This window comes from Salvia splendens, chromosome 16, assembly GCF_004379255.2.
Source record: "Salvia splendens isolate huo1 chromosome 16, SspV2, whole genome shotgun sequence".
In the NCBI taxonomy this organism is placed as follows: Eukaryota; Viridiplantae; Streptophyta; class Magnoliopsida; order Lamiales; family Lamiaceae; genus Salvia; species Salvia splendens.
In genome coordinates this window covers 5068860-5096833 of record NC_056047.1, presented here as the reverse complement: position 1 = coordinate 5096833, position 27974 = coordinate 5068860, and the positions used below count along the sequence as shown (strand labels likewise).

Genomic DNA, 27974 nt, shown 5'->3' with positions numbered 1-27974 from the left:
TTTTACTTTTTATACGAAAAAACTAAAATTTATTTCAATTAAGTTAATTAACAATAGAAAAAACATGCAAAAACTAAAAATAGAAAAAGAATCCGTTACACGAGAACCGTGTCCCTCCAGAAATCTCCCGCCACATCCGCCCCTCCTCTCCCCTTTTCTTACAATAAACACACTAATCTCTCATCACCACTTCCTTCTCTAACTCTCTCACTCTCTCACCATGGCCACTGCCGCGCCGCCGCTTAAAGACGAGCTCGACATCGTGATACCGACGATCCGAAACCTCGACTTCCTGGAGATGTGGAGGCCTTTCCTCCAACCTTACCACCTCATCATAGTCCAAGACGGCGACCCTTCCAAGACCATCAGAGTCCCCGACGGCTTCGACTACGAGCTCTACAACCGCAACGACATCAACCGCATCCTTGGCCCCCGCGCCTCCTGCATCTCCTTTAAGGACTCCGCCTGCCGCTGCTTCGGCTACATGGTCTCCAAGAAGAAGTACATCTTCACCATCGACGACGATTGCTTCGTAACAACCCCCTCCCTCATCATCTTCTTGATATGACAGACTAGTCTTTTGAAATAAATTCTCATGTTTGTTTGTCTGATAGTCTTCTGAGACAAGTTACCATGCGCAGGTTGCAAGCGACCCTTCTGGTAAGCCGATCAACGCCCTAGACCAACACATCAAGAATCTGTTGTGCCCATCAACCCCGCTCTTCTTCAACACGTTGTACGACCCGTACAGAGAGGGAGCTGACTTTGTCCGGGGCTACCCCTTCAGCCTCAGAGAGGGCGTCCCCACCGCCGTCTCCCACGGCCTCTGGCTCAACATCCCCGACTACGACGCCCCCACGCAGCTCGTCAAGCCACGAGAGCGAAACACCAGGTAAACAACAACAACAACAAAGTCATCTCATCATCCCAACTCACTGTGTATATATTACTACTAGGTATGTAGATGCAGTGATGACGATACCAAAGGGCACCCTCTTCCCAATGTGCGGGATGAACCTGGGGTTTGACCGAGACCTCATCGGCCCAGCCATGTACTTTGGCCTCATGGGAGATGGCCAGCCCATCGGGCGCTACGACGACATGTGGGCCGGCTGGTGCATCAAGGTCATCTGCGATCATTTGGGGTTGGGAGTGAAGACGGGGCTGCCCTACATTTGGCACAGCAAAGCAAGCAACCCCTTTGTGAACCTGAGAAAAGAGTACAATGGGATATTCTGGCAAGAAGAGATCATCCCCTTCTTCCAATCAGCCATACTTTCAAAGGATTCCACAACTGTGCAGAAGTGCTACATTGAGCTTGCCAAACAGGTCAAGGACAAGCTTGGCAAAATTGACCCCTATTTCGTCAAGCTGTCCGCCGCAATGGAGACGTGGATTCAGGCCTGGGATGACCTCAACCCCCCTGCCAAGCTGGTTCCAACCGCTAAGCTTACTAAGTGATCACCAACACATGTTTAACTCTGCAAATATCATCACTTTTGTTATCATCATTAAACAATAAATGGGATACTATATCACATTTTCTCACCATCAATATAGTCTTCTTTCTTGATGAACATCACATATTCCATGTCACATTTTTAGAAATAAGTTCAAGATGACAACAAGACGAAGAAATCTGGGTTTTAAAAAAAATATACTATTAATCAAGCAAAATTGCAAGTCAAAAATACAAACAAAACTTGTTTAGCGTGTCATCCTCATCAATTAAATAATGAAAATCTAAAACACAAGTTGAGTTGGAGACGTAGAATAATAATAACGATAAAAACTGGGAACAAAACTGATGCTGGTTTGAATGCTGAATTTCATGGGCTGAGAATCTTGTGCGGTTATTGCATATTTCTCTCTGCATAGGAGAAATGCAGCAGACTGACTCCCAGCAGCTAGGCCAAGCCAGAGTCATATTATCATAAATTAAGGGTGGATTCTTCTGTCTTCTTACGTTTACTTGCTGGCTCGTCCTCAACTTCCTTGGGGGTGGATTCTTCTATCTTCTTATGTTTACTTGCTGGCTCATCCTCAACTTCCTTGAGCTTCTGTAGTCTGTTCACTACCTCTGGACCCAGAAGTGAGGCGTGCTTGCTTGTAATCTGTCGTCCTGCCCTGAGCTTAGGCCCCCAATGCCTCTCCGGATTGGCGAGGAATCTTGCAACCTTTTTCGTCTGTGCTCTGCTAAGGGAAGCAGCAGCTCGTGCAAAATTAGCCTGCCAATCGACAAAGTAAACCAACCTTTGTGTGAGAGAGATCTCCACATACGATATCTCAACTAAATCAATTTCCAGTAGATAATGGTATTGAATAACGAAGCGCTAGTGTGATCCCATATGTTCCACAAAACCACGAAGAAATGAAAACCAAGATAAAGTTTTCACCTGCAGAACAGGTTCCTTGGCTAGGATTACACTTCCAGCCATACCAGGTGACTGAGCTTTCACAGGATGAGTTTTCACCTAGTAATAAGAAAAAAAAATCATCAATTGTTTTGTACTAGGCAATGGTCATTTCCCTAGGAGTTCATTCTAATATTGAAGCATTGTTTTCCCATAGAAATTTAAGAAATGATGGGAGGTTTTTCCAGATTAATTAAAAAAGCAAATGCAGCGGATTACTATGGTATAATTTTAGACCACGGGGGAAAAAGAAACACTGTGTTTACCCAGCAGCGCATGATATCCCATATAACATCCATAGGCGCATCGGTTTTCAAACCTAGCTCACATGCATGAGTTCCTGATATGCGATATCCCGCATTAATTACAGCAGAACGAAACATAACTGCAGAGGGCGAGGTGCATTTCAAAGTTGCACAGAGACTGTGCAGACTAAGATATAGTGGGACATCTGGTAACTCCTGCAATAACAGTTGCATGTTTTAAGAAAAACACTGACAAGTTACAAAAAATTTCAGCTGTTTCATGTTTTTGGGGAAATGAAAGATTATTGCTGTTAAAAGAGGAAACGTGGACTTCTGAAATAACAGCCACACAGATAAATTGATTGTCTATTGAAAAAATTTCTAAACTCCTTAAATAATAAGCATTGACTGAAAATGATAAGGGCACATACCTCAGAAACTGTAGTTAATACAGCAGAAATCTTATTAAAAGCAGGATACCGTTCCTTTATAGACTTCACGTCTGTCAGAATTGAATTAACCCATTCCATATCATGGATTGGAGCAGACCATATAGGCCCACCCATGTTGTATTTCTTCCCACAATCACTGCATTCTTGGGCAACAGCAGGGCCAAATCCAGGAAGATATCTCACACTGGTATTCTAGATTCAGTAATAAAAACGACGAAAAATTGCAGTCAGATACATAGGCATTAGTAATTTAGTAGAGATCACAAAAAAAATTAAAATTAAGACATACAGCTACTAAGGTAACTACCAAAACATAGCTGCTCAAGTTCTGGTTATGGAATGAAGAATAATTTTGGACAAAATCTTTGTCAGCCTGTACACTCATAAAAGCAGATGTATTTAAGTCCTTGTATTAATCAAGCCTCACGCGTCCTTCAAAGGTAAATGCCAGCGACCACCCATGAGAGGAAAACTAAGAGCTAAATGGTCTAAAATATGAAATAATTGACTTATCCAAGATGTTTATGCAAAGAACGATAGCACGATTTCAGGCATTTGCATACACTCTGAGAAGTGCAAGTGACTTTAAGATACGCAATATTATGCTAGAGAATTTAAGTGATGTGAATGTTTAAGTCACTATCAATGCCACTATGTTTATGTATCACAGAGTTAAGCATCTCAAAATATTGTATGTTTACCTTGGACACATTCCTCCCAACTGGTTGAAGATGAAAAGAATCACAGCCAGAGCATTGATAAACATAGGACAGCTTCAAAGGAGTGTTCTTCATTGCACTTGCAGAGCTGCAAGCAATTACAAATCGTGCTAACAAATCAATAAACTAGTAAATGGAGCACCCATGATGATCCAAATCGGGTTAATTATATTAATCTAAGTAACTATCTCAATAAATGAGAAATTTGAAGAGAGATACTCACGTGAATACACGGACAAAGACTCGCACATAGAAATCAATTTTAACAGATAGCACAGGGACAATGTAACGCTTGTAGCGGTTTGCATGGCTCTGCATAATGGTTACATTACTTGATAAGGTGAAAATGCAATAAGATTAAATAAAAAAGTAATTAATTGTTGGATGGGGTGCTACTTTAACTGCTGTCTGAAGCAAGTGGTTAGCTACAGTTTTCAATCCAGTCAAAAGCATAACTTGAGATACCATTATTTGGAGAAAAAAAAATGCACATATCTTACTGTCATGCACGATGAGTAGATACAAACTAATGATATCAATCTTTATTCAAAATTATAAATATCAGTCTCATTATTATTAGACCAAGCCACCTCTTCCCCGGACCCTCCCATTAAGAATTTGCTTCATTTGGAATGTACTGTGATGAGTGAAGTTGTGTGTATCTTTTCACCATGAATTAAACAAGTAACATACAATACTCCTGGAGTCGACAGTTGATAAAGAACAAAAGCACCAATCAATGAGAAAAGAAGAGGAATAAGGTATCTCCAAGGGAAGTTGTGTTTGAGTGCATGCACAATTAATTAGGAACCAAGAATTTCAATTATTTAACAGAATACCTCAGTAAAACCAACTCACCTCAATACATGCAAGAAGGATCCGCAAAGCCATCTCATGCATATATTTTCCTTTCACTGGGTAGGCTCCATATCTGGTTCAACAAGCATCTAGTCAATACTACTTCTTTGAACTAGCAATCATAGCTCAAAAAAAAAAAACTCCCTCTGTCCGCGAATAGGAGTCCCATTTATATCCGGCACGGGTTTAAGAAATGTAAAGAAAAGTGGGTGGGAGAAAGTTAAGTGGAATATGGGTCCCCCTTGTAGGGGTGTATTAGGGTCGTCGCAGCTCTTTAGTGTTAAGCTTCAACCAAATCAAAGCCCTTGGATCCTTGAATTGGATGGTTATGATCAAAATAGCCGAGCTACATTATTTGACGAAAAATCTACATTATTAGTCGGTGTACATTATTAGAATGAAAATCTACATTAATAGACTATAATGTTACATTATTAGTCAGTGTACATTATTAGAATGAAAATCTACATTATTAAATGACATGTGGCATTAATCTAACCGTTAGATGACAAAATCGTGGGACTGAGATTCAGTTGAATGTTTGGACAATATTTACATGTTGAACTTGAATACATCCCCCCACTTGTATATATTAGTTTTAAATGATATGTGAGTGGAGTGAGCTAGTGAAATGTGGGGCATCTTTACCATTTATAGTAATTATCTAACAGGACTCCTATTCGCGGACAGAGGGAGTATCTTAGAAACCAATCTTACTTGGAATAGCAAACCTCTCCACTGGACCCACAAAGCACTGCCATATCTGTTGCTGTACACATCAATATGCCTCCATCAGCAACTGATTGAACAGCAGAGTCAAGGAAAATAGATGGTGCACCATAAGGGTCGAGATCAACCTGGAATACAAATCAAGGGATTGAATGAAAGGAGTATGAAGATGTTGCAGCGCAAAAAGTAAAATGTGTCAAGTCACACAGGCTATAACACAAGGTAAAGAGAGCGCAATAATGTGGAATCGCGCAACCGATCTGAATATGAGATTTTTAGAATGTGTCAAGTCACACAGGAATAGCGCATCCAATCCGAATATGAGAATTCTAGAATTGTGAAAGCCAAATTTAAACTTGTACATTTATAGAATGATAATGATAATGTGGAAGCAAGAAACTTCTTTGAAAAATTTGATTCTATCCTTTTCATGTTACATAATACTACAAGGTTAGCTTATAATCTCAAATATTATCAGAATGCAAGTTACACAACGCTGGGTTGCAAAATACAATGCATTGACCTTCAGGTACATACCACATCAAATTCTTTTGGGTGTGTAAGCATGTAGACTCTAGCATCAACAAGATGGGACTCCACCTTTGAAATTGCAACTGAACCATTAAGTTTAATATTTCTCCTGCAAGATTCAACAGATGCTGCAGAAGAAGAGTAATATCAGCATTTTATCTTGGACCCTGTCAATTAACAGTAGAGCACGAGAAAAGAAAGACAAGAAGATTCTTTCATTGGACTTGTAGCCACAAAACCAATTACGTGCATAATAAAGAAACAAAAGGGAGAAAAACCACTCCTTCCTGGTTTGTGTTGCATAATTAATGACAAATGTAGAACTACCTTTATCATTATCCAGGGCCACAACTTTCCCAATTCCCTCTACTTCACGAGCATATCTCAAAGCTCTAAGACCAGAGGCTGACAATGCCTGTCAAATAAGTAAAGCATGTTATCAGATGATACAACAAAATGCGAAACCAATAGTATAGTTATTCCCGAGAGTAAACAACATAAGCAACACATAGCACAATACCAACCTCCAAAACTCGTGGCGGCTTCAACTTTTCTGGTACCTTTCCCCCTTGGTTGGCTCCTGAATTCTCCGAGATGCTGCAGGGTTCATCTTGAGATATATCTTTAGAGACATCACATTGCCCATTAGATTTCTCATCATGCTCCATAGCTTCCGGTTTAACAACCTCCTTAGCTCTAACTTTCATTTTCTTGGAAAGCAGCCTAGCTTCGTGTTCTTGCTGGCGTTTCGATATAAATGTCCGCAAAACAGCTAGAGATATGTCTCTGTTATTGACCTGGCATCACAATCCAAAACTAAGACTTCTCCCAATTTGAATAACCAACACACTGCTAATCTTTGCGAAAAATAAGTTATTAAGGCAATACAACATTTAATTTAACTAAATAAACTAAAGATAAGCTCATAAATCGTGCAATCAATCAAATTTACTGCAAAAATCCAATTGTGTCATCACGGATTCAGTTTCTTAAAAATACAACCCTAGCTAAACATGAACAATTAACACGAATTAGCATGTCTCAATAAACCTGGGCCTTGTTAAAAAAGACTTGGTTTTTAACGTGCATCAGAATCTCAGCCTCTCCTTCTTTGATTACAGTGTAATCATTGATATCCAATGATGCCGGTGTTTCCGGAGCGCGCTTCTCTTCATCTCCCATCTTTTCATCGGAGCCGGCCATAACTTGAACACGGTAGCGGTGGAGGGATATGCAACCTCTGAAAATTCTACTTGCTGTTAAAGAATTGGGAAAACATGAGATTCACATATTATAGAAGGAGAGTATGATTACTGTTTGGGGATTCCTGCAAAACCCTACCTCGTGTGGAAAATCTGCAAAATTAGGATGAAATTAATTATAAAGAAGATGGGTTTTAAATGAGGACGGAATTCTGAAATTAATTATAGACAATAAGGGTTTTAAGTGAAGGCTGAATTCATAAAATTGTTTTATGGAGTACTAGTACTAATTTAATTTAATTTAATGTTAATAATGATACAATAAATTCATAGTAAAAACTAGTATCTAAAAAATATTTTTAAAATGATAAAGTGGTGAAAACATGAAACTTTATTAAATTCTAATATATTTTGTAATTTTAAATATCAGATTAAAAAACTATGAACACTGAATTCATTCTCCATTATTTTATATATTGATTTTTTTTAGCCAAAAACACACATCACATATTTTTCTTTGTAATTTGAATATATGATATAGGTTGGAATGGAATTGAATCGAGCGGTGTCTACTTGAAATTAGTAGAATGTTTTAGGTTAAATGAGAGAATTTTGCTTCTGAGTGCCCAAACTTAGAGTAAAATGAGAGGCAGATTTAGGACGTGTCCACCAAGACTGTCCTCCCTTTGTTCTAAGATGTTCATCTTTCCATTTTAATTTATCTTATATTTGGAAATAAATTTCTCTTATTTCTCCTTGTTAAAATTCTCAATTGCTTATTTTTTATACTACTTATTCTATCTAACAACTGCTCTTAAAATTCCGTCACATTCTAAATGACATATTTTCAAATATAGAAATATTCCCCTTCTCTACTTTTTCATTTTCTCTTACTTTATTCTCTATAATTTACTCACAAAACAACAATACATAAAATCATGTGTCGAATTAGAAATGCTCCACTTAAAGTGGGACCGAGGGAGTGTGTGTGTTCAGTGACCCAGTTTTAGCGATGTTATTTTGTGTGTTAGGTGAAAAAAGAAAATAGTATATTTACATTAGTGTGAGGGAGAGTGTTTTCCAAAAAAAATGTGACATCTTTTGTGGTACAAACTAAGAGGAAAGTGTGACATCAATTATGGACAATTGAGTAATAAATATTGGCATGTTTTCCCAAATTTGTTATTTCCTAGACTCATGTGTTTTTCTTGAACTTAAAAAGTTATCTAAATTATGATGTTATATATGGGATGACCCAAATTTGTTATTTCCTAAACTCATGTGTTTTTTCTTGAACTTTAAAAGTTGTCTAAATTAAGATGTTATATATGGGACGGAGGAAGTACTACTTATTATCCATCAAAAAAAGTCATTTATTATGAGACGGAGGGAATACTACTCATTCCCCACCATGAAAAGCGAACGGGTCCTTAGCCCTTAGGGTGTGTTCACCTTTCTAAATATAGCGGGATTTAGGCTCAATTCAAAGTATTAATGAGTGTTCAGTGTATTTGATACAAATCTTGTTGGCCTTATAGATAACCACGCCCCGCACTGTAGCCTTAAGAAATCTCTTCATTTCATTTCTTTTGCAAAGGGTGATAATTGTAACAACATTGAAATTCGCGTCAAGAATTGAGAATGAAATACCATCTCTTACCTTGCTTTTTTGAATCCTCCCAGCTCTAGTGGTATACTCGTCCGCCCACAATAAAATCTAAGTAAAGAAAAATAAAATATATTCCCCACTTGTCACTACTTGTAAATCTAACCCTCCACTACTTGTAAATCTAACCATCCATTGTGTCATACCACAGTTGAACCGGTCTAAACCCACTACTTGTAAATCTAACCCTCCACTTCGCAAATCTCCCGTGCCTCTCCTCCCTCTCCAACCCTGATCTCGCCACGATATTCTCAATTTCCCGCCCCAACATTTCCTCTAGGGTTTCTCGATCTGAGCACGATGATGCACCAAATGTCGCATCTATCCAGTCAAATAAGGCACTATAGAAGTGTAACCCTTCCACAAAGCGATCCACTAGACGACCCTAGTTGTGATTCGACTCTTGTTCAAATAGTAGCACGACTTTCGGCCTAGCCGATTTTACCATTTCTAGAAACTTCGTCATTTGCTTGCATTCATTGGTTTTGCTTAGATGGAAACGAGCGTCCATGCTGCCGTCTTCGGCCAATAGGACATGAAGGCTCAAAATTGAAGTCAATGCCAACACTCAGTGGCGGATCTAGGGGGGCAGGAGGGGGCGGTCGCCCCCTCCGTGCGACTATTTTTCCCTTATCGGGATGTAAATTTACCATGTCCGCCCCCTCCGTTTGCCTCCGGCGTCGCCCCGAACAATAAAAAAAATAGCCATGTCCGCACTAAACCAAGCTAATACTATATATTCCGCCCCCTCCATTTCCGGATCCTGGATCCGCCACTGCCAACACTTCACCTCGTTTGACCTTGTGCATGTCCAAAGTCAAATCCTAAGCTTAGCATTCACATGATTGAACTCAATCTCCATTTTCGAACTGAGCCTCTTTTAAAATCCTTCCCACCAATCTCTGTTGAGCCTCATTGGTTATACCAGCAGATGTGATCTTCAAATGAGGCGGCCCATTAGGCCCATCTGCCATGGCCCGAACAAAAGGTACCCATAATTTAGGGTCACCACAGCCCAAATCAACAACATGGACCATTGGCTCTCCCAACATGGCTTGAACCAAGGTCCGGTTTATAACCCCGTAGGCGAAGCCCAAACAAGGGAAAGCCCGCGCAAAAATGGACTTGGCCCGATCCAAATCAAAACCAACAAGGCCACCATTGTTTAGGGCCTTGTAAAGACCCGGCCATCGCTTGACTAGCCGGGCCGCCAAGGCTGCGGCGAACCTAGAGGCCAGCCGCTGCATGGAGTCGCCGGTGACGGAGGCAAGCTCTGATATGTGGCGGAGGCACGTGTCGGCGTGGTGGAGGTTGCCGGCGGAGGCATGGTTGGCGCAACTTAGCAAAAGTTGGATGAGCTTGATACCTCTTTCTTGGGGATTTAGGGCATCATTTCTTGGTGGTAAGCTCAGTGACAAGGTTACATCAAGGTTTTGTGATTGAGATGAAGAACTCGTAATTAAGGATTTCTAGCTAATTAATGCAAGTGTTGGGGAAGACAGATTTATGAATGGATAAAGGTATCTTTTCTTGGTTGAAAATGTTGATTTTGATGTAGGGCAATTAGCTAATGGGAGTATTAGAAAAATACAATAGCATAATACAAATGTTGGTGTTTGTTAATGATGCTATGGAGTGGACATTTCTGGACTGTTGGTTGTCTTGATTCTCAATTTATTACAAATTCATAATAGTAATTACAATAACTATGTTAAGGACGCAATTGTCAACTAATAATAAAAAATTTAACGTGTGTTTCGTACATAGGTTTGGTGCTTATGTTTTTATTTAGTAGGACAATCACAAGAATCAAAGCTTAAAGAAACATGCAAAATAGAAATGGACAATCAGTTTCATTCTAATTAATTTTTCTAACTTATGTATATAATTAAATTTAGATTTATGAACAACTCTATGTTCAGTTAGTAATTAATCCTAAGATGAATTTGCAAGTGCAAAGACAGCCAATGAGCCAAGTATATTTACAACGACTTAGTGACAAGAACTAATACCAAAATTTCAAACCTTTGCACCTATTTTTCAGTCCAATGACACATTGCTACAAAATCCCATTTTCACGTTTGTAACTAGTGGCGATTTTCCAAAAAGACAAGAGGAAAACACATGATTCAAATAACGAGATAAAAACCATAATCTTCCCCTTTAAAATATTCATTTGGTATAGAAAAAAAAACTATATATTCTTCCATCACTAAGGACAAGGGGAAGGGCAAAGTTGAATATGCAAGTTATTTTAGTAATAAAAATTTAGCAAATAAAATAATGAAAATGGGCCTGGCCCATATAACAGCAAGTAGTAAATATTGTTTAGTTTACACACAAAGCCCATTCTCAATTTCTATTGGGCCTCATAAAATACTTTATAGGGTCATTACAATTACTTTTACATTATTTGACATATATATACACATGTCAAATGTATATAAATCTTCTTCTTCATGATTAATATTTATTTTTACCGTATTCAAATGTTTGACCATGAAAACAACGCATTCAAGATTAATCAGAGATTATTCCTTTTCGTACATAATTTTGTGTATGAGAGATTTAATGCATTTTGTTGGAAGTGTCTAAAGTCAAATACAAATAAAGACTAGCAAAATAATAAAATGAGCATCGACTAATCGAGAAAATAATAAGTGATCAAAGTAAAAATAATCATGCCCATAAATTTCATACTGTACGTGGGATGGGAGTTCCATTTTTTTGATATAGAAATATTTTACTAGACTTTGTTCATGCACCAAAAATTACATCTAGAAGCCTTTTTTTCGACATATATAATTAATTTATCATTGTATTCTATCTTTATCAAAAGTGACAAGATCAACTTCAGATGTGTTTTCTGAAGCATATCAACTTCAGACGTTAACATGCATTTCCCCCACTATTCCATCAATTAAGATATTCATTTCGTTTTTTTTATAATTTACTTACGTAGTTACGTTCTTTGTTGTATACTTGTAGTATGATTTATCAATTAAAAACATCAATTACGTAGGGCATAATCATTAACATTTTTAGTAGGATTTTGAAAAAAAATGCCATTAATTATATTGAGTATCAAGGTTTATTTAGTCGGACAAGGGGCACATGAATTTATGAAGATATCTATTTTGAAACACATCTCGCCCCCATTGCTGATACTCTAATCGCCAAAAGATATTTATACAAGATATGACATGGATTTCTATAAGGAATAGACATTTATTTAAATATATCTATTTCTCTATTTTTTATAATTTGAGTATATCTTCCAATAATATTTGTATGAAAAATTTGATTGTTTTGTTATAAGCTCAAGTTAACAATATCTCTTTGAAGCTCAAACCGAACTAAACTTTTTATCAAACATTTCCAACCAACTATATGTCAATTTATGAAAAAAAACGAGAAATACTATTGAAAAATACGCTTTAACTAAAGAGCCTTATATATGAAATCCCGAGATGATGTGATACAGGGTGGGGAATGCGCGATGTTAAATACCAGACATCGGCAACAAAGCAGGGAATCCGCCGACGAGGGATTGAGCTGCTAGGATGAATTAATCTTTAATTTGGGATACAATAAAAACAAAAAAAATCTAGAACTAACTTCATAAACAAATAACAAAGTAAAAACAAAGTTAAAAAGATTTGGCTATGTCACACACATCTCCATGTTTCTAATGTACAAATTGATAGTATATCTCATCTCATACTCATCGATTATTACGAGAATACTCAACAATTAAGTATTGACACAACAAAATTAAAAGTATAAACAAAGCAATCGTTTTCACAATAAATTAAATTATTATTGATTAGGTCCCTAAATACTCCTCCCATGTAGCAAAACTTCACTTATAATTAAAGATAAGAATGCCATGCCCTAGCTAGCTACCAAATCCAGCATCCAGGATCTTTGCACTTTTGACTCCTTTTATTCTCCAATTACATATAAAAAATTCGGTGTCACATATTTAATTCCCAAGGGGAGACCACGTCATTACCTATATATAGCACTATGCTAATTAATTAATAGCATAATTAAATGGCTAAGTCCACGCGTCCATGAAGTGACTCATTTGTTCTCGTCGCCTTTCCATATTTTAATCACCCCATTTACTGGTTTTGGCATCAAGAACCTTCTCAATCTCAAAAGGTTACGACGTCGTTTTCGACCCAATATGATCACCAACATAAAATCTAAAGATACGACCAACAACATGTGTTTCGTTTTGATTGGATAATAAGCCATTTTCCTAGACAAAAAAACACACAACTACAACCCACTATATAGTTTACGGCTCAATGCACGTTGCAATCTGAATCTAATAATTCCTATCTCTTTTTGGAATAATTACCCTAGAATCCACAAATTTTATTACTATATAATATTGAAATTAAGTGCTAACCAAATTCGCCGTTACTTCTAAATTCAAAGCTACGTGTTAATTATGTTGAACTAACTGCTAAGTTACTAATATTTTTTAAGGTCAGAACGATATTAATGAACTCTTTTTCAAGATAACCCATTGTTTAACAATTGATTCTTATATCGTTTTCGGACCAGACACGCTGATTTAAGAAACTACGTCGTTGTTACATTATTTTGAATTGGCGTATTAATGGTGGAATCTGGAGAAAATTACAAAAAATGTAAGTTCGTGGATAAAATTAAACAATTTTGAATTATTGTGTCTAATTTCACTCTATAGTCGAATACTAAAATTTTCCACAGCTTCAAACTTATGAGCTTTGGCTGTGTTTTTGGGATTTCCCACAAATTGATTACTTCGGTGAAATCGAATCATATGCATCTTGCCGGATAGTCTAGATGTACTAATCGGACAGGAAAAACAACGATGTCATTTCAAATATTAGGCTAAACCTCAATCCCAAATATTTTTTTTTCATGGTCTTAGATGATTTTTTTTCGTAAACAATATTAGTTTGTTGCCTTCATCGAATTTCTTTATCTTCTTCGATTAGATTAGATTAGATTAGATACGGTAATGCATAATAGGTTAAGGCCACATATGATTTGATTTTCTCAAAAAAATCAATTGTTGCAATCAAGTTTTATGTTTGTGAAAAATCCATATTTGGGTCATATCTCATTTTTAAGAGCGGAAAGACAGGATACAAATAAATCAAAACAAATAAAGGTGTAAAAAGAAGAAGCACGATTTTAATAATAATTGGGGTCGTCCTTCATCGTACTAAAACCGTGTTTTTGGAATCAACACTTGCTGAAACTTCACTGGTCAGCACAACCCATCCTTGCTGTTCAACACATGGCGGGCTATGTAAGGATCACTTTAAAAAAAATACATATCTCCAAGCAAAGAACAAAATATCCTTGATGACTAAAGACGTTGGTCTTGATTTCTTTAATCCGTGGTGCTATGTTGAGATGATCAGCGAAGGCGACAACTCGCATTAATATATATATGTGAGAGGATTGTGATTAGGTTGTCTGTCTCAAGAATTGGTGACAATACAATACAATACAAGAGTTGGAGGTTGAAAATAATGGGATTTGCAGTAGCAGAGCAAGGATGGAGGAAAGGGCCGTGGACGCCTGAAGAGGATAAGCTGCTTGTGGAGTATGTTAGCAGCTATGGAGAGGGGAGATGGAGCTGTGTCTCTAAGTGTGCAGGTACTTACACACAGACACACGTGTGTGTGTGTTTTTGAGTTTTTGAAAATTTTGTTTTTACTTTTTCTTTTAAAGAGTATGAATAATACCAGCTGAGCTGCGTTTCATTGCATTGAATTTTTATTTTTATTTTGGTGTCAGGTTTGAACAGGAGTGGGAAGAGCTGCAGGCTGAGATGGGTTAATTATTTGAGGCCTGGGCTTAAGAAGGGCCATATTACTCCACAAGAGGAAGGGATCATCATTGAACTCCATGCCCTTTGGGGAAATAAGTATGCATCTTTCTTTCTCAACTGATGTGGAGTTTATAGACGAAATAAATAGACTATCTCTTGATAAGATAGTAGTAGTATTAATTGGGACGAGTTCTTTTGTTTGGTTTGTAACAGAGTGTGTATTGAGTTGTTAAATTTGTGTAGATGGTCAACTATAGCAAGGTATTTGCCGGGGAGGACGGACAACGAGATAAAGAACTACTGGAGGACGCATTTCAAGAAGAGGAAGTCGTCGTCGTCGTTGTCATGGCGTGATGAGATGAATGGGAAATGCAAAAAGGAAGCAAGAATTGATGATAAGATTGGTAATGAGGAAGCAAGCGAGATGAGAGAAGGGAAGAAAGAGAGAGTGATGGAGAGTGATGGATTAATGTCGGGAACGGCTCATGATAATAACAATAATAGCAGGTGGAGTTGGTCTGATTTTGACAACTGCTTGAATGTTGGTGGATTATGGGATATGGATGAGCAGAGTGGATGCAGTAAGACGGCCATTCATAATCAGGCTGGTGGCTATTCGCGCGGCGGCGGCGGTGGCGGAGGCGATGCTATGGATTATATCAGTGGAGGAGGATACATATTTTGAGATAGAATCAAATGGTGATATTGTAATTTTGCTATTTCTTGTTTAGTGGACTAGTTTGGTTGTGGGATTGATACTCAACTCAATAACAGGATTCGAAATTATGTACTTGTATATTAATCAGAATCGAGATTATTCACTCTCATTACTCAACAAAACATCAAAAAAGACTGCAATTGGCCCATGCAGGTCTCGAACCTGCGACCTTGGCGTTATTAGCACCACGCTCTAACCAACTGAGCTAATGGGCCTTTGAAAAATAGAAGTTGTTCCCAGTTCAATATATAGCTATTCTTGTAGTAGCATATACCAACTCCCGATTCATCCATGGATAACTGAACCATTTTAACTCACCACGAGTTGTAAGAAATATAAGTACTACAGTGACTAGTAGTAAGGAGTAGTATTAGAAAAGTTTTGTAAATTATGAATCCAATTTTTATAGTATAATATATGGTTCATAATAAAATATGCGAAATGAGTTTATGATAGGTTCAACAATTACGAAATGGAACATCAGATTGAAGAGTAAATTAAAGAGCCACGAAGGTTTCTTGATAAGACGAAAACAATCACAAGTGCAGCCTTGAAAATTTAGAAATACATCCTCAAAATATTTTAATTAATCCAAGTGTACATTTATTAGATAAAAGTAAGGCAAATGATAAATCATAGTAATACAGTTGAAGAGTATTCACCCAGCAAGAATGTCAAGCTGATGCTTGTTACAACATTTACAGACAACAATATAAGTACCAGTGTTTCCTAGTCTTTACTTACCAAACATACTTTAAAACCTACAACTAAAAATAGAATTGCTGCACCCACAATTCACTAACTATGCTGTCACAATATTATATCTCATTGTGGCAAACTCCATCATTCGGAAAATGCTCCCTGCAAAATTTTTTGGATGAATTTTTAACCATAAAATGTAGAGGATTTTCTAATGCATTTTTAAGTAGTTTTGCAAAAATAAACAGACTTTTTTTTTTATTACCTCAGTCTTTCACACAAGCGGGCTAGAGCATCCGAACCAGTTCTCGAGGCAACATCCTCAATCACTGATGCGTTCGATTGATTTACATTGTTCGCAAGTGCAAACTCACACAGCTCCTTCAAAGAAAATGCATCGGTGAGTACTGCTGAGTGGCCAACTCCGGCGGCTAACTTCCTAACCTCCCCAACACACCTACGTGAAAGAAGCTTCGCTCAGCATTTGTCCATGCGATTAATTCTTAAAATTGAAGACTTTTATCCTAAAAGCTTACACCGTACCAGTCAACAGGAGAAGGGTACCATGCGTAAGTAGACTTCTCGTTAGCGGCCTGTCCATAGTTATTGTAACCCCATCCATATATTCTCCCTTCGTTGTTGCAAATGAGTGTGTGGGAATGACCACAACAGACGAGTCGAACACCGAATGGGATCAACAAGACGGGCAAGTTGCGGAGCATCATGTCGGATCCATTAGGCTTGCAAGAAAACAATCCGGCAAGAGGTCCAATGCCCAACTGACCGGCCTGACCTCCACCCCAAGCATACAAAGCCCCTTTGTCAGTCAATGCACATGTGTGCACGCCTCCACAGGCGACATCCTTGATAACAATCCCATCAAGAGCAACTACACGTCGAGGCAACAGTTCCTTATCACCACACTGAAGTGAACAGTGCCCGAGTTGGCCCATGCTCCCAAGTCCCCAAGTGTAGCTGTATGTAATTGTGAAACGGGTGAGAACTAGGCTATAAGTGAAAACCCCAAAAAAATGAAATGAAATTAAATAGGTGTCAGGATCTTCAACCACATGTAATGTCCACAACTCTGGACCAATGGAACAAAATGATGTTTCAGTGTGAGAACTCAGAAATAAAAAATGGAACTATCTGAACTCTGTCTGTGACAATTGCACAACAAAATGTTCGATAAAATTTTCCATCCTAAACTCTTATTCCTAAGAGTCTAATAGAACCCTTGAACACTTACACCTCGCCAGTGTCCGATATAGCTGCAGTGTGGTACTCTCCACATGAAACCTGGATAATCTTTACAAGCTCGGGGGCTTCATCAAGGAACCTAGCATAGCCTTTAATTAGACGAGCCCCCTGAAGTCCTTCACTGGTAATACCTCTGCCGAGCTGACCATATTCATTATAGCCTGATTTACCAGATCAGTGATAGAATTCTGATTAATAAATGTTAAACAACCATTTTTAGTAGTTTCAATGTCACAGTTCATTTAGGCTACGATGTAATAAAAAAAATTGAAACACAGATCGAATCAAGAAGTTAATCCAAATTGCAATCTAGTATCAGAACAAACAAGTACAATGAAAATGAATAAAGAAAAAAAAAGGATTATCTTATCATGCTAATATAAGGTATTGAATTTAGGCTGACATTACCCCATGCTTGTAGCATGCCATCTTCTGACAGAGCAACCACATGAACAGCTCCACAAGAAACTTGGCGAACAACCTGGAACAAGGAAGAAAAGATATAGTTGAATTTATTCTACAAGGACATATAGAAAAAAAATCTGAATGTATACAAGGAAAATAAAGCTTGAATTGCCACATTCTATACATAGTTTAAAGCTTGTGAATGTGGTACATGATTAGATCTCAGAGACCCTACTAAAAACCTTGTTGAGGAAAATATCTAGAGGCAAAATGCCAAGATGTAAACCAAATGAAGTGAGCACATGTCATGCAAATGTGCAATGGAAGAATTATTTAGAATTAACATAAGCATTTAAAAAGGGAGAGTATTTATGATTATTTTGGACAGAGTTGCGTACTGTGTCTGGTGTGAAGGCTCCCCAAAATAGACGTGGAGAATTAGAACCCTGTGAAGGAAAAAACAAGAAAATTTACTTAGTCACGAAGCCCAAAGAAGTATAATCTTCAAAAAGTGATTTATTAGAAGAAGCTTCTCATACGTACACAAAATCTAAAACTGCAATGCAACTTAAATACATAGTAGATCTTATCAGCCTATGCGCCACAAATAAGAATTTACTTTCTAATAAAAAACAAATGAGCATAAAGTGTATATACTTTCCTGAAGTAAGCTTTACTATACTGATGTAACTTCTACTCTATAGTATACCAGATGTGAGTGACATCAGATTATACCATGCTAAAAAAATAGTACAAGCTACAAGGGGGACCTAACAAAAATTATTAAGAGCCTCCTTTAAGAACATCGAGCCAAACTGCTGAGCAAAGAAGTTGTAATATTAACCAAGTCACCCATTATACCTGATTCTGCCCCCAGACCCACAGTCTCCTTGTTGACATAGAACCATCATTTTCACGCGGTTCAGCAATGGCAGCAGTGCAATGTGCCCCACAGGATACAGAGATTGCAAATTCAGACTGCAAATGCTTCACTTTCTTCGGGTATTTCCTCCCCCTTTCAGTTCCATCTCCAAGCTGCCCATATTCATTTGCCCCTGTCGACAGATGACATAAACATGCTAAGAACTTTCCAGTTTGCCGCATAAAAGCACTAGTACAGTGCACCAGACAGAACTTCATACCGATACAGACAAGATCATGAAACAGGCACAGCCAAGAAAAATGATAGCTCCAATTAATCAGGAACTGGTATAATCTTAGTCAGAATTCTAGCAAAATCCGTTATTTACATACACCAACATGGATGGTGGATGCATATTGAGGCTATCTGTATATGCCCATTAACCAAATTCCAACTAGAACGAAACTTCTACGACAAACAAAATACAAAGTATCCATTTTATCTAGATTATTCCATCCAAGACAAAAAATTTACAGTATACACATACAGGACTCAGAAGGAACACAATTGCAAGTGTGCAAATAGGAATTAACCCTATTCCACAATGTCCCAAATTTCAGCTCTTTCAAAGATTCAATTTTCATTGAATAGAAAACAACATCAAGCAATCTTCTTCTTCATTGAAACAAGACAAGTTACTGCAGCCACAAATTAACATAATCAAAGTGCAAAGAGAATCATCCAATCCAAAATTAGGAAAGCATTGAGATTAAACAAATAGAGAAACAAAGGCAACACTACCCCACGTGAAAAGCGAGCCGTTGGATGCGATGCTGGCGGTATGCTCGCGGCCGCAAGCAATATCGAGCCACCGCGAGTTTCCGCCGGCGGCCGGGCAGCCGAAGAGGTCCATCGGCAGCTGCCTTGGAATCCGCAAATTCCCTTCTTTGCCCGACCGGCCAGTTTGTCCAGACTGATTGTAACCCCAAACGTATATCACACTCTTGGTGGGAATCTTGGCCAGCTTCGATTCCCCCAATATCTCGTCGATCTCCATTTGGTCTAATCAAAATTGGGGATTGCCAATCGCAGTCGCGGGAAGATAGTCGGAGGAATTTCAAGCAGTGATCAGAAATTCCCGCGTACCGAATGGATTTAGTGACAGAAATGATTAATGTAATTACGTTGGAAAGAATTGGGGTTGATTTTCGAGGGAAAATATGGTTTATCGGATTTCCGAAGAAGTTGGCGAAAGAATGGGGCGGACTGCCCGTACGTGATTTCAGATTCCTGCCCGACCTGCCCGCTCCAACTGATTTTTTCTTTGACGCGAGAATTGTTGTAGTATCCAATAAGTTATTAAATTCGATTTTCAAAATGTCTATATATTGATAAAACAATCTCTCTATATTAATTATTTTGATAAATTAATTAATTTAAATTATTTTTTAAACTCTCCCTCACTCAACTATCAAATAAACTAGTACTAACATATATTTTCATTGGTTTTCACCTCCCTTCTCATTTCACCTAAAATTATAGGGTAGTCATATATACATTACAATATACGGAGTAATAATTCTCTTAGTCAACTATCATTAAAAAAACGTGTCATAAAACTGTAACGGCATTAATCGTGGCCAAGCCTGCAATGCCGACACTTGTAAAGATCAATATTTGTATATCTCAAATGACAGAAAATATTATAATCAATTTGCCTTGTGTGTAGCTTTGAAATTGCTCAGTCAATAATTTAGAATTGAAACTAATCGAACATTTTCTCGCGGAGAATTTCCACAAGTCAAACGTGATAAATACGCATATTTCGATTCCCATCATTCCACAAATCTTGTATGCTTCTCCACTGTTCCAATAACCCTCAGCTTCTTCGGATTTCCAGGTTTGCCTGCTTATTCTCTCTGTCTGATTCTCAACCTTAATCTAGATTTTCGGCTGTCTGAATTTGTATCTTGATTTCTTCTTGTAGATCAATCAAGATAGCCGCGATGAGTAGCAGCGGAGCAAAGAAACTCATTAAGATCGACGTCGTTGCTGACACTGTCTGCCCCTGGTGCTACGTGGGGAAAAAGAATTTGGACAAGGCAATAGCTTCATCAAGTGATCAATTCGATTTCGAGGTCACCTAATCATGTTCGTTTAATTTTGGCCTTATTCGCTTTTGTTAGCATTCTTGAATTTTGTTTGGATTACAGATCCAATGGCATCCCTATATGCTTAATCCTCATGCGCCTAAAGAAGGCGTTGTTAAGAAGGACTATTACCTGAATCGATTTGGGCCTCGCTCTATACAGATGGAATCTCGAATGGCTGAGGTTCTAGTTTTATGATTCTTGAAGTAATCCTTTGCTTTTTTGTTTGTTTTTGGTGCTGATTTGTGTTGGTTTGTGTAGATTTTTAAGGGCTTGGGAATGGATAATTATGACACATCAGGGCTCACGTATGTCGTCGATTTATAACTTCGTTTATGGGAAAAAAGAAGGTTTTTATTTGTTGATTTTTTTATTTGCTTGGATGTGTAGAGGGAACACATTGGATAGCCATAGGTTGATATGGTTTGCGGGGACACAGGGGTCAGACAAGCAGCATCAACTTGTTGAAGAGCTTGACAATGGCTACTTCACTCAGGGGAAGTATATAGGTGATAGGTTAGTAATCCTTTTTATTTCAGCTCGGTTTAACTCTCTAGCGTTGGTTTTCTTCATAACTCAGTGTGATTGTGTGAACCAAATCATTTTTCAAGCTTTTATGTTTTGTCTTTTTCAGAGTGTTGGCAAGAATAGGTGTGTGTCCCCTTTCTTACTATGGAAGTCCATCTTTTTTGTTTTCTCTTTGGAAGTGTTGTTATCACTCCTAAATCGAATACGTATATTTCGTGTTGGGGATGTTAATGGTGGATTTATGAGTTATGACAATATCATTCTTGGCTGGAGTTGGTTTCTTTTGTTATTTTGTTGGGGGTTATTTGCTGTTGTTATTTGCTAGTAATCGTAGTATTATTCATTCTTCCACACGATGAAAATGCTGATCTATTTGTGCCTTATGGCATCAAACATTTGGTGTGTATTGCTTGAATGCTCGTGACATTGCCCCTCTTTTGTATCCGAAGGGAATTTCTCGTGGAGTGTGCCAAAAAGGTTGGAGTAGAAGGAGCAGCCGAGTTTCTACAAGATCCCAACAATGGACTCAAGGAGGTATAGTTCCAACAAGAAACAATTCCCATTGCTTCCTTGTCTCGCTCGTATCACCAATTCACGCTTGTTCTTTTTGTTGTAAGGTTAACGAGTACCTCAAACGCTACACATCACAAATCAATGGAGTCCCTCATTACACGGTAGGCCCTGCTTAAAACTCTGTGAAAACATGAGGGAATTGGTAACTAAGAGCTTGGTACCGACTATTGCAGATAAACGGGAAGACCCAGCTGAACGGAGGTCAGCCACCTGAGACCTTCGTACGAGCTTTTCAAGCGGCTGCATGACTGGTGCCTGAACCGAGTGAGGGACAATAGTCTCTTTGATTGTGCGTCTGTGTCAAGCCTCATTATTATGTGTTTGAGGTGATCTTAAACTTAGCCTTGGTGTTGTGTTGAATTTATTAAAGTATTGTGCTGCCAACTTATGAGGTTTTCATTGCTGTAAATTATAATTGAAGCTACTATATGAGTTGATCTTTTAAAATACAATGGACAAATAATTTGGTTGTGGTATTCATATTTCATTGAAACAGTGTTTATATTCAACGAGAATACTTTGTTAGGATACACCTGGTCGGGTGATAAAACATAATTGTTAGAAAAATCAAATTATTCAAATAAGTATTTCATTAATTAGGCTCGCATGTGCACCCTAAGCATCCTTATCACCTCTTATTTAATTATCCTCGTATTCATAATAAAAAAATTTCAAAAATACCCTCATAAAAATTATTGTCCATTTCGTGTGCTCTCAATTTTGCATTTTTGTCAAGAATCAATTCAAAACATAGTTATAAAGTATACACAATCTCTTAATTTATCTTATCATGTCAAGCCATTTAGAATTGGCTAAGTGGTTGGTTTATATCAAAAATAAACCAAAGTCATAAATTAAAATTTTCCGAATGTGTGACTATGAACAGTCGAAATGTGTGGTGAAGAGGAAACCCGCGTCGTGTGTTAGATCAGATGTTAGTTGCAATCATCAATACCATCGACATTCATGATTAAAACTTGATAGTGAAATATATCAAGGAATAGTAATCTACATCTTTAACTGGAACAATAAAGAATCTATAAATTCATAGTTTTGGTTTCTTACATCATCAATGGAGGAAGAGGCAAGCAAACTGAGGTTGTACGGGACCGAGGCAAGCCAGTTTGTTCCAAGAGTGATATGGGCACTCAAACTCAAAGGTCTCGACTAGGACTATGTCGAAGAAGATCTCTCCAACAAGAGTCATGCCCTTCTCCGCTACAATCCCGTCTACAAAAAGGTCCCAGTTCTCATCCACGACGGGAAGCCTGTCGCGGAGTCGACCTTGATCCTCGAATACATCGAGGAAACATGGTCTCGACTAGGACTATGTCGACCCTTACTCCCTAAAGATCCCTACGAGCGAGCCATGGCTCGTTTCTGGATCGCCTATGGAGAGATCAAAAGGTAATTAAATCGAGTGAGACCTTGTTATTAGGCAATCTCCTCGTTGTTCTTGTTTTGGAGTGAACTAATATTTGGTGTATCTCGTGATCGTGTGCGCAGGGCTACGCATTTCAAAGCTTCCTTGAATGCTCGGAGGAAGGCAAAGAGAAGGCAGCGGAAGACCTGTTGGAAATATTCAAGATCATTCAAGACAAGGCGTTGGGAGGTAAGAAGTTCTTCGGTGGGAACACGCTTAGTTTGGTGGACTTGTTTTACGGTTGGATTACCTCGTTCAAGCAAGTGGAACGAGTTGTGGGCGTGGAGGTGCTGGGGCCCACAACTCTTCCGAGGCTGCACCGGTGGATGCAGGATTTCAAGGAAGAGCCCGGGATTAAGGAGAATCTTCCTGACACAGAGGCACAGTTTCCGGAGCTCGTAAATTTGAGGAAGCATCTTCTGTCGATCAAGAACAGATATGAATCTTGATAGGAATCTAGCATTCTGCAATAACAGTTCAAGTTACTTGATGATTGAATCTAGATCCATGTCTGAATTCTGATTGTCTTCTCCACATCCTCTAATTAGATTAAAAAAACAACACTACACATACTCCATATCAACAAATGTTGCTACCAAATTATATCTTAATGATTCGGAAGTATATAAAACTCATAGTTGCAGGATAGTAATTAGTAAACATCGGTTATGCATTAAAGATAAAAACATTGTATAAAAAACTAACTCAGAAGATAAAAGGAATATTTAATAGAAAATCACAGACAAACATTCTCAAAAATGATTCTTTTCCAGTCTGGCAACGTCGCCATCAGGCACAAGAAGTCTAATTTGAACACATCACAGTGGAATTGAGGAACAAACCCAATTTGTTTGACTTGTACTCCCTTTGGCAGTTTCTTGGAAAGGAATAAAACTTGTATAAAGTTATAGATGGTTTTAAAAAAATTTACAAGAAAACAAATATATGTGGGAATATAAAAGTCATATGTTAGCTAACTATAGAGTTCATAATTTGCTTACCTCCTCCATCAATGGAAGTAAGGCTACATGGCATGTGGGCAAGCCCTTATGTGATTAGAGAGTGATATGGGCACTCAAGCTGAAAGGTGTGGAATACGAATACATCGAAGAAGATCTCTCCAACAAGAGCACAGCCATCTTGGAGTACAATCCGATTTACAAGAAGGTTCCGGTGCTTGTTCACAAAGGAAAGCCCATCGTAGAGTCGGCTGTGATCTTACAGTATATTGAAGACACATGGCCTGATAGGACACCCTTACTGCCAGAAGATCCTTACGAGCGAGCCATGGCTCGATTTTGGATCGATTTCGGGCAGCAAAATGTAAAATTTATGCTTCTTTTCACCTGTAATCACAGTCAGAACCTAAAACACAAAAAGAACTCAAGACACACACAAGACAGCAGCACAAGTACTGGAAACTCTGAAAATCCTTGAAGAGGAGGCCCTAGGAGATAAGAAATTCTTCGGGGGAAACACTATTAATACAGTGGACCTGTTTTTCGGCTGACTCGCCCTACCCTTTCGGATGCATGGAACACATAAGTGGGGTACCGGTTTTGCTACCTGAAACTCTTCCTAGGCTGCATTGATGGACTCTGGATTTCAAACAAGAACCTGTAATCAAAGAAAATCTACCGGACAGCACAGCCCTGTTGGAACACTTCAAAAGGGTAACAAAGCGCTTAAAATCGAGCAACAAAATCAAGCCTGCATAGCTTTCAAGAAAATAGTTACATTATGGAACAAATTGTGATGTATGTCTGAATTCTGATGTTATGATTGTTATCACTTATCAGTTCTATCCATGCAACAGAAATAAAATAAATTGATTGTTATGTGCATAAACTTCTTCACACCAATTAATTTTATAAAGGATTTAGACTTTCTTCATGAAAACAATAGATAAAAGGGCTGTGCACTATACAATTACAGAAGAGGAAGTAATTTGGAGGCTCCAAAATTATTATAAGCCATGGGTGTTTATGCTGAATTGAATCAGCTTACAAAGATTCAACCAATTCTAGCTAGGTGTATTCTGCATTTTCTTGACCTCGTTTGTTATTCCTTTCCTTGTTGGTGTTGGTTCATCCACAACAAAAACTTCACGAATATATATATCACGTCGTCTCATTGAACGCCATCACCTGGGAATCCAACCAAGTGATGTTAGACCATAAGCAGAACTATATCATGCCACTTCATATCAACATATCCTACTACTAAATTTAAAAGCTAAGTTTTTATTTCCTGAACGATTTTTAGAACGATAATACAACAACAAAGATTTTTATTAGTTAAGAGTAACAAAACAAAAGTTCTGAGGGAATATATACACCGACAGATATTACATACCCTCCCGCAAACAGGGCACTTGTCGCTTCTCTCCATCCACTCATATATACATCCAAGATGGTAATGGTGGGAACATTCTGTAATTATTTTTGGGTTTTCTGTAGTATATTCTGCAAGACAAGGAAGCATTAGGTGTATAAAATTAAAACTAATGCACAAATAAAAGGGGGGCATTGCAGGGGAGAGGTTGCTTCATAGTGGGTTGAAGCTATTCCCTTCGTATGGCGAGCTCAGGGTGATGCGGAGGATAAAGGATTTTCATCCCTCGCACCACCCAAAGCTCGCCATGCGAAGGGAATAGCTTCAGCCCTCTATCAAGCAACCTCTCCCCCTGCACCCAAATACATTTTGGGCAATGTGAGTGTTTGTTACGAATGCGAAGGAATAATGAAAAAATGCAGTATGTATTTAACCCACCTTCAAGACATGTCGGGCAAACATCTTCATCTTCTGTAGAAGCATTAATATGAGCGTATCCGGTTGCCATTTTGGAGTTTGAGAGCTTAAATGATAATCTTGAATCATAATCTTTTGATCCTTCTTGGCATGCAAACTCGTTCCATTTGTTTTTGTTACTCAAGAGTTCTGATTGATCATCTACTCCGCTAGTTCTCAATTGTTCACTTTCGTCATGCGAATGACTCGATCCTTTCTCTCTTTTTAAGTCCAGCCTAGCAAGCTGCTGCAAGCGGAAGCTTCTTGGATCTACATCGTATGGAAGAGGTCTTGGAGGAGCGCGGTACATCTCAGCTAGGGAATTATCTAGCGATACAATAGGATGTAATGATGATCCTCCCTGAGTGGATGGGGATAAGGCATTTTCTTCCCCTCTATCAAACAGAGATGCATACTGTAAATTCAACATTTAGTAAATCAGATTTGCACCAGAATGTTTTTATCACTCGCAAAGATTCATGACATAAAAGCAAGCTAAATATCCAGTGAACTATTTGTTGTCAAAACATGACCATGATGCAGGCAGAACGACGTGCTAAACACTCATGTAACTACAGGTAAGATAATGCATAATAATAGTATATGATTATAGATTTGAGTTCTGAGAGACACACTGATCCATAAACAGACAATGTATCATCATAGCATACATACCATATGCACGAAACTCGGAAGGAAGGAACCAAGGCATACACAATTCCTGTATGTTGGGCTGTTTGGATTAGCAATATCCTCAAATTCATCCCTCAAGCAGCAACAAGAAGCACCCATGGCTACTGTCGATACTCGACTCCAACCCCTATAAACCCCCTTCCACCCTTTTACACCTTCACAAAATCTACCTGTCCTGTTTCTCAATGTCTTCAACAAACCCTGTTATCTATCACAGAGATAGCAAAAGATTAATGTCCACCACCCAAATGTAGCTCAATTACTAAGAGAGAGGCCCCCGAGCTCGCAGAAGTTGAGCTAGCTTTGCGAACCAGCAGCCTCTCCCCACAAGTAAAAAACTGCCTTTTCTTATAGGGGGAGACCTCAAACAACCTGCCAAGGCCAAAGAACTAAAATAAAATTGCATGATCGGATATTGGAGAAAAAGAAGCAACTCTCCCAACAACACAAGATTACAAATACACAAAAGTCAGAATTCAAAAATCAGAAACTCCATATCATTAAAAAGAGCTTCTATGACGCCACCATAAAAATCAACAATCGAAAACAGGGCTACAGATATAGCAAGAATTTAGAAAATAAATTGCAAACGATAAAGGTGCAATCTTTTTAGAGTTTTTTCACTTCCTTCACACCAAGAAACGGATAATCACCTCAAAATTTGTGATCACATCAGCAATCAAAGGAAATACCAAACCCCACAAAATATTAAATTGGTTGATCAAAAAACGAAAGAAACGAAACCAAAATATAATGGAAAATAGAAAGAACAAGAAACATAAAATACGAACCAATATGAAGAGGGTAGGTAATTCTGGAGAAGAGGAGCCGAATAATCAGAGGTCAATTACACAAGGATGTTATCTAAATATTTTCTGGTAGAGAACTGATATTGATCTGCGTATTTAAGTAGAGAAGGCAACAAAATTTTGGATTTTGTATTTGTTTTTATTGCCGACGAGGAAATTGAGGGCAATGAAATTATTTACGAATAAGGAATTAATTCATTTTAATAGTTTTGTAATTAAAGAAATCAGTTTATAGACATATTACTGTTATTATTATTGTTATTATTTGCATATATTTTGTAACTAAATTGAATTGATTTTGTTATTTTATCATGTATGGTAATATTTTAATCACACAAAGAATTTCCAGCCGTTATATTGAGATTGAAACAACTCAATTTTTGTTACCATTATTTACATTTACATT

At 38.0% G+C, this 27974-nt stretch overlaps 6 protein-coding genes, 1 non-coding gene and 2 pseudogenes across 8 annotated transcripts; 4 read left to right on the top strand and 5 right to left on the bottom strand.

The window, feature by feature from the left end:
• The first annotated feature begins 163 nt into the window (after positions 1 to 163).
• LOC121771999 (probable UDP-arabinopyranose mutase 1) lies at positions 164 to 1963 on the top strand. The gene is made up of 3 exons (XM_042168912.1): positions 164 to 532; positions 642 to 892; positions 957 to 1963. Exons 1-3 carry the CDS (start codon positions 221 to 223, stop codon positions 1459 to 1461), a joined length of 1068 nt encoding a protein of 355 aa, XP_042024846.1. The 5' UTR covers positions 164 to 220; the 3' UTR covers positions 1462 to 1963.
• LOC121771998 (probable tRNA (guanine(26)-N(2))-dimethyltransferase 2) lies at positions 1641 to 7412 on the bottom strand. 2 transcript variants are annotated; one of them, XM_042168911.1, is made up of 13 exons: positions 7290 to 7412; positions 6999 to 7204; positions 6473 to 6745; positions 6276 to 6363; positions 5955 to 6076; positions 5406 to 5545; positions 4689 to 4761; positions 4054 to 4142; positions 3813 to 3918; positions 3091 to 3303; positions 2681 to 2875; positions 2397 to 2474; positions 1641 to 2228 (listed from the first exon to the last, which is right to left on the bottom strand). In XM_042168911.1, the coding sequence occupies exons 2-13, from the start codon at positions 7149 to 7151 to the stop codon at positions 1932 to 1934; spliced, it is 1827 nt and encodes a 608-aa protein (XP_042024845.1). In that variant the 5' UTR covers positions 7152 to 7204; positions 7290 to 7412; the 3' UTR covers positions 1641 to 1931. The 2 variants fall into 2 exon arrangements, with proteins under 2 accessions (XP_042024845.1, XP_042024844.1); XM_042168910.1 differs by lacking the exon at positions 7290 to 7412 and having other exon boundaries at positions 6999 to 7283.
• Positions 7413 to 8940: 1528 nt separating this feature from the next.
• On the bottom strand, positions 8941 to 10889 carry LOC121771983 (annotated as a pseudogene).
• Positions 10890 to 14218: 3329 nt separating this feature from the next.
• Positions 14219 to 15427, top strand: LOC121771160 (MYB-like transcription factor EOBII). The gene is made up of 3 exons (XM_042167948.1): positions 14219 to 14483; positions 14625 to 14754; positions 14902 to 15427. Exons 1-3 carry the CDS (start codon positions 14357 to 14359, stop codon positions 15341 to 15343), a joined length of 699 nt encoding a protein of 232 aa, XP_042023882.1. The 5' UTR covers positions 14219 to 14356; the 3' UTR covers positions 15344 to 15427.
• Positions 15428 to 15517: 90 nt separating this feature from the next.
• On the bottom strand, positions 15518 to 15591 carry TRNAI-AAU. Its single transcript has one exon. It is a non-coding gene; the product is annotated as a tRNA-Ile (tRNA).
• A 363-nt stretch (positions 15592 to 15954) lies between these two features.
• LOC121769900 (ultraviolet-B receptor UVR8-like) lies at positions 15955 to 19938 on the bottom strand. The gene is made up of 8 exons (XM_042166678.1): positions 19404 to 19938; positions 18602 to 18795; positions 18139 to 18186; positions 17744 to 17816; positions 17325 to 17496; positions 16619 to 17050; positions 16341 to 16532; positions 15955 to 16237 (listed from the first exon to the last, which is right to left on the bottom strand). The coding sequence occupies exons 1-8, from the start codon at positions 19657 to 19659 to the stop codon at positions 16195 to 16197; spliced, it is 1410 nt and encodes a 469-aa protein (XP_042022612.1). The 5' UTR covers positions 19660 to 19938; the 3' UTR covers positions 15955 to 16194.
• Positions 19939 to 20315: 377 nt separating this feature from the next.
• Positions 20316 to 22329, top strand: LOC121771550 (uncharacterized protein YwbO-like). Its single transcript, XM_042168368.1, has 8 exons — positions 20316 to 20502; positions 20590 to 20740; positions 20816 to 20935; positions 21014 to 21060; positions 21143 to 21268; positions 21730 to 21814; positions 21898 to 21954; positions 22027 to 22329. Exons 1-8 carry the CDS (start codon positions 20456 to 20458, stop codon positions 22099 to 22101), a joined length of 708 nt encoding a protein of 235 aa, XP_042024302.1. The 5' UTR covers positions 20316 to 20455; the 3' UTR covers positions 22102 to 22329.
• A 145-nt stretch (positions 22330 to 22474) lies between these two features.
• Positions 22475 to 23855, top strand: LOC121771552 (annotated as a pseudogene).
• A 1287-nt stretch (positions 23856 to 25142) lies between these two features.
• LOC121771551 (E3 ubiquitin-protein ligase At3g02290-like) lies at positions 25143 to 27698 on the bottom strand. The gene is made up of 5 exons (XM_042168369.1): positions 27551 to 27698; positions 26742 to 27131; positions 26049 to 26481; positions 25632 to 25741; positions 25143 to 25423 (listed from the first exon to the last, which is right to left on the bottom strand). The coding sequence occupies exons 2-5, from the start codon at positions 26856 to 26858 to the stop codon at positions 25397 to 25399; spliced, it is 687 nt and encodes a 228-aa protein (XP_042024303.1). The 5' UTR covers positions 26859 to 27131; positions 27551 to 27698; the 3' UTR covers positions 25143 to 25396.
• Positions 27699 to 27974: the final 276 nt, after the last annotated feature.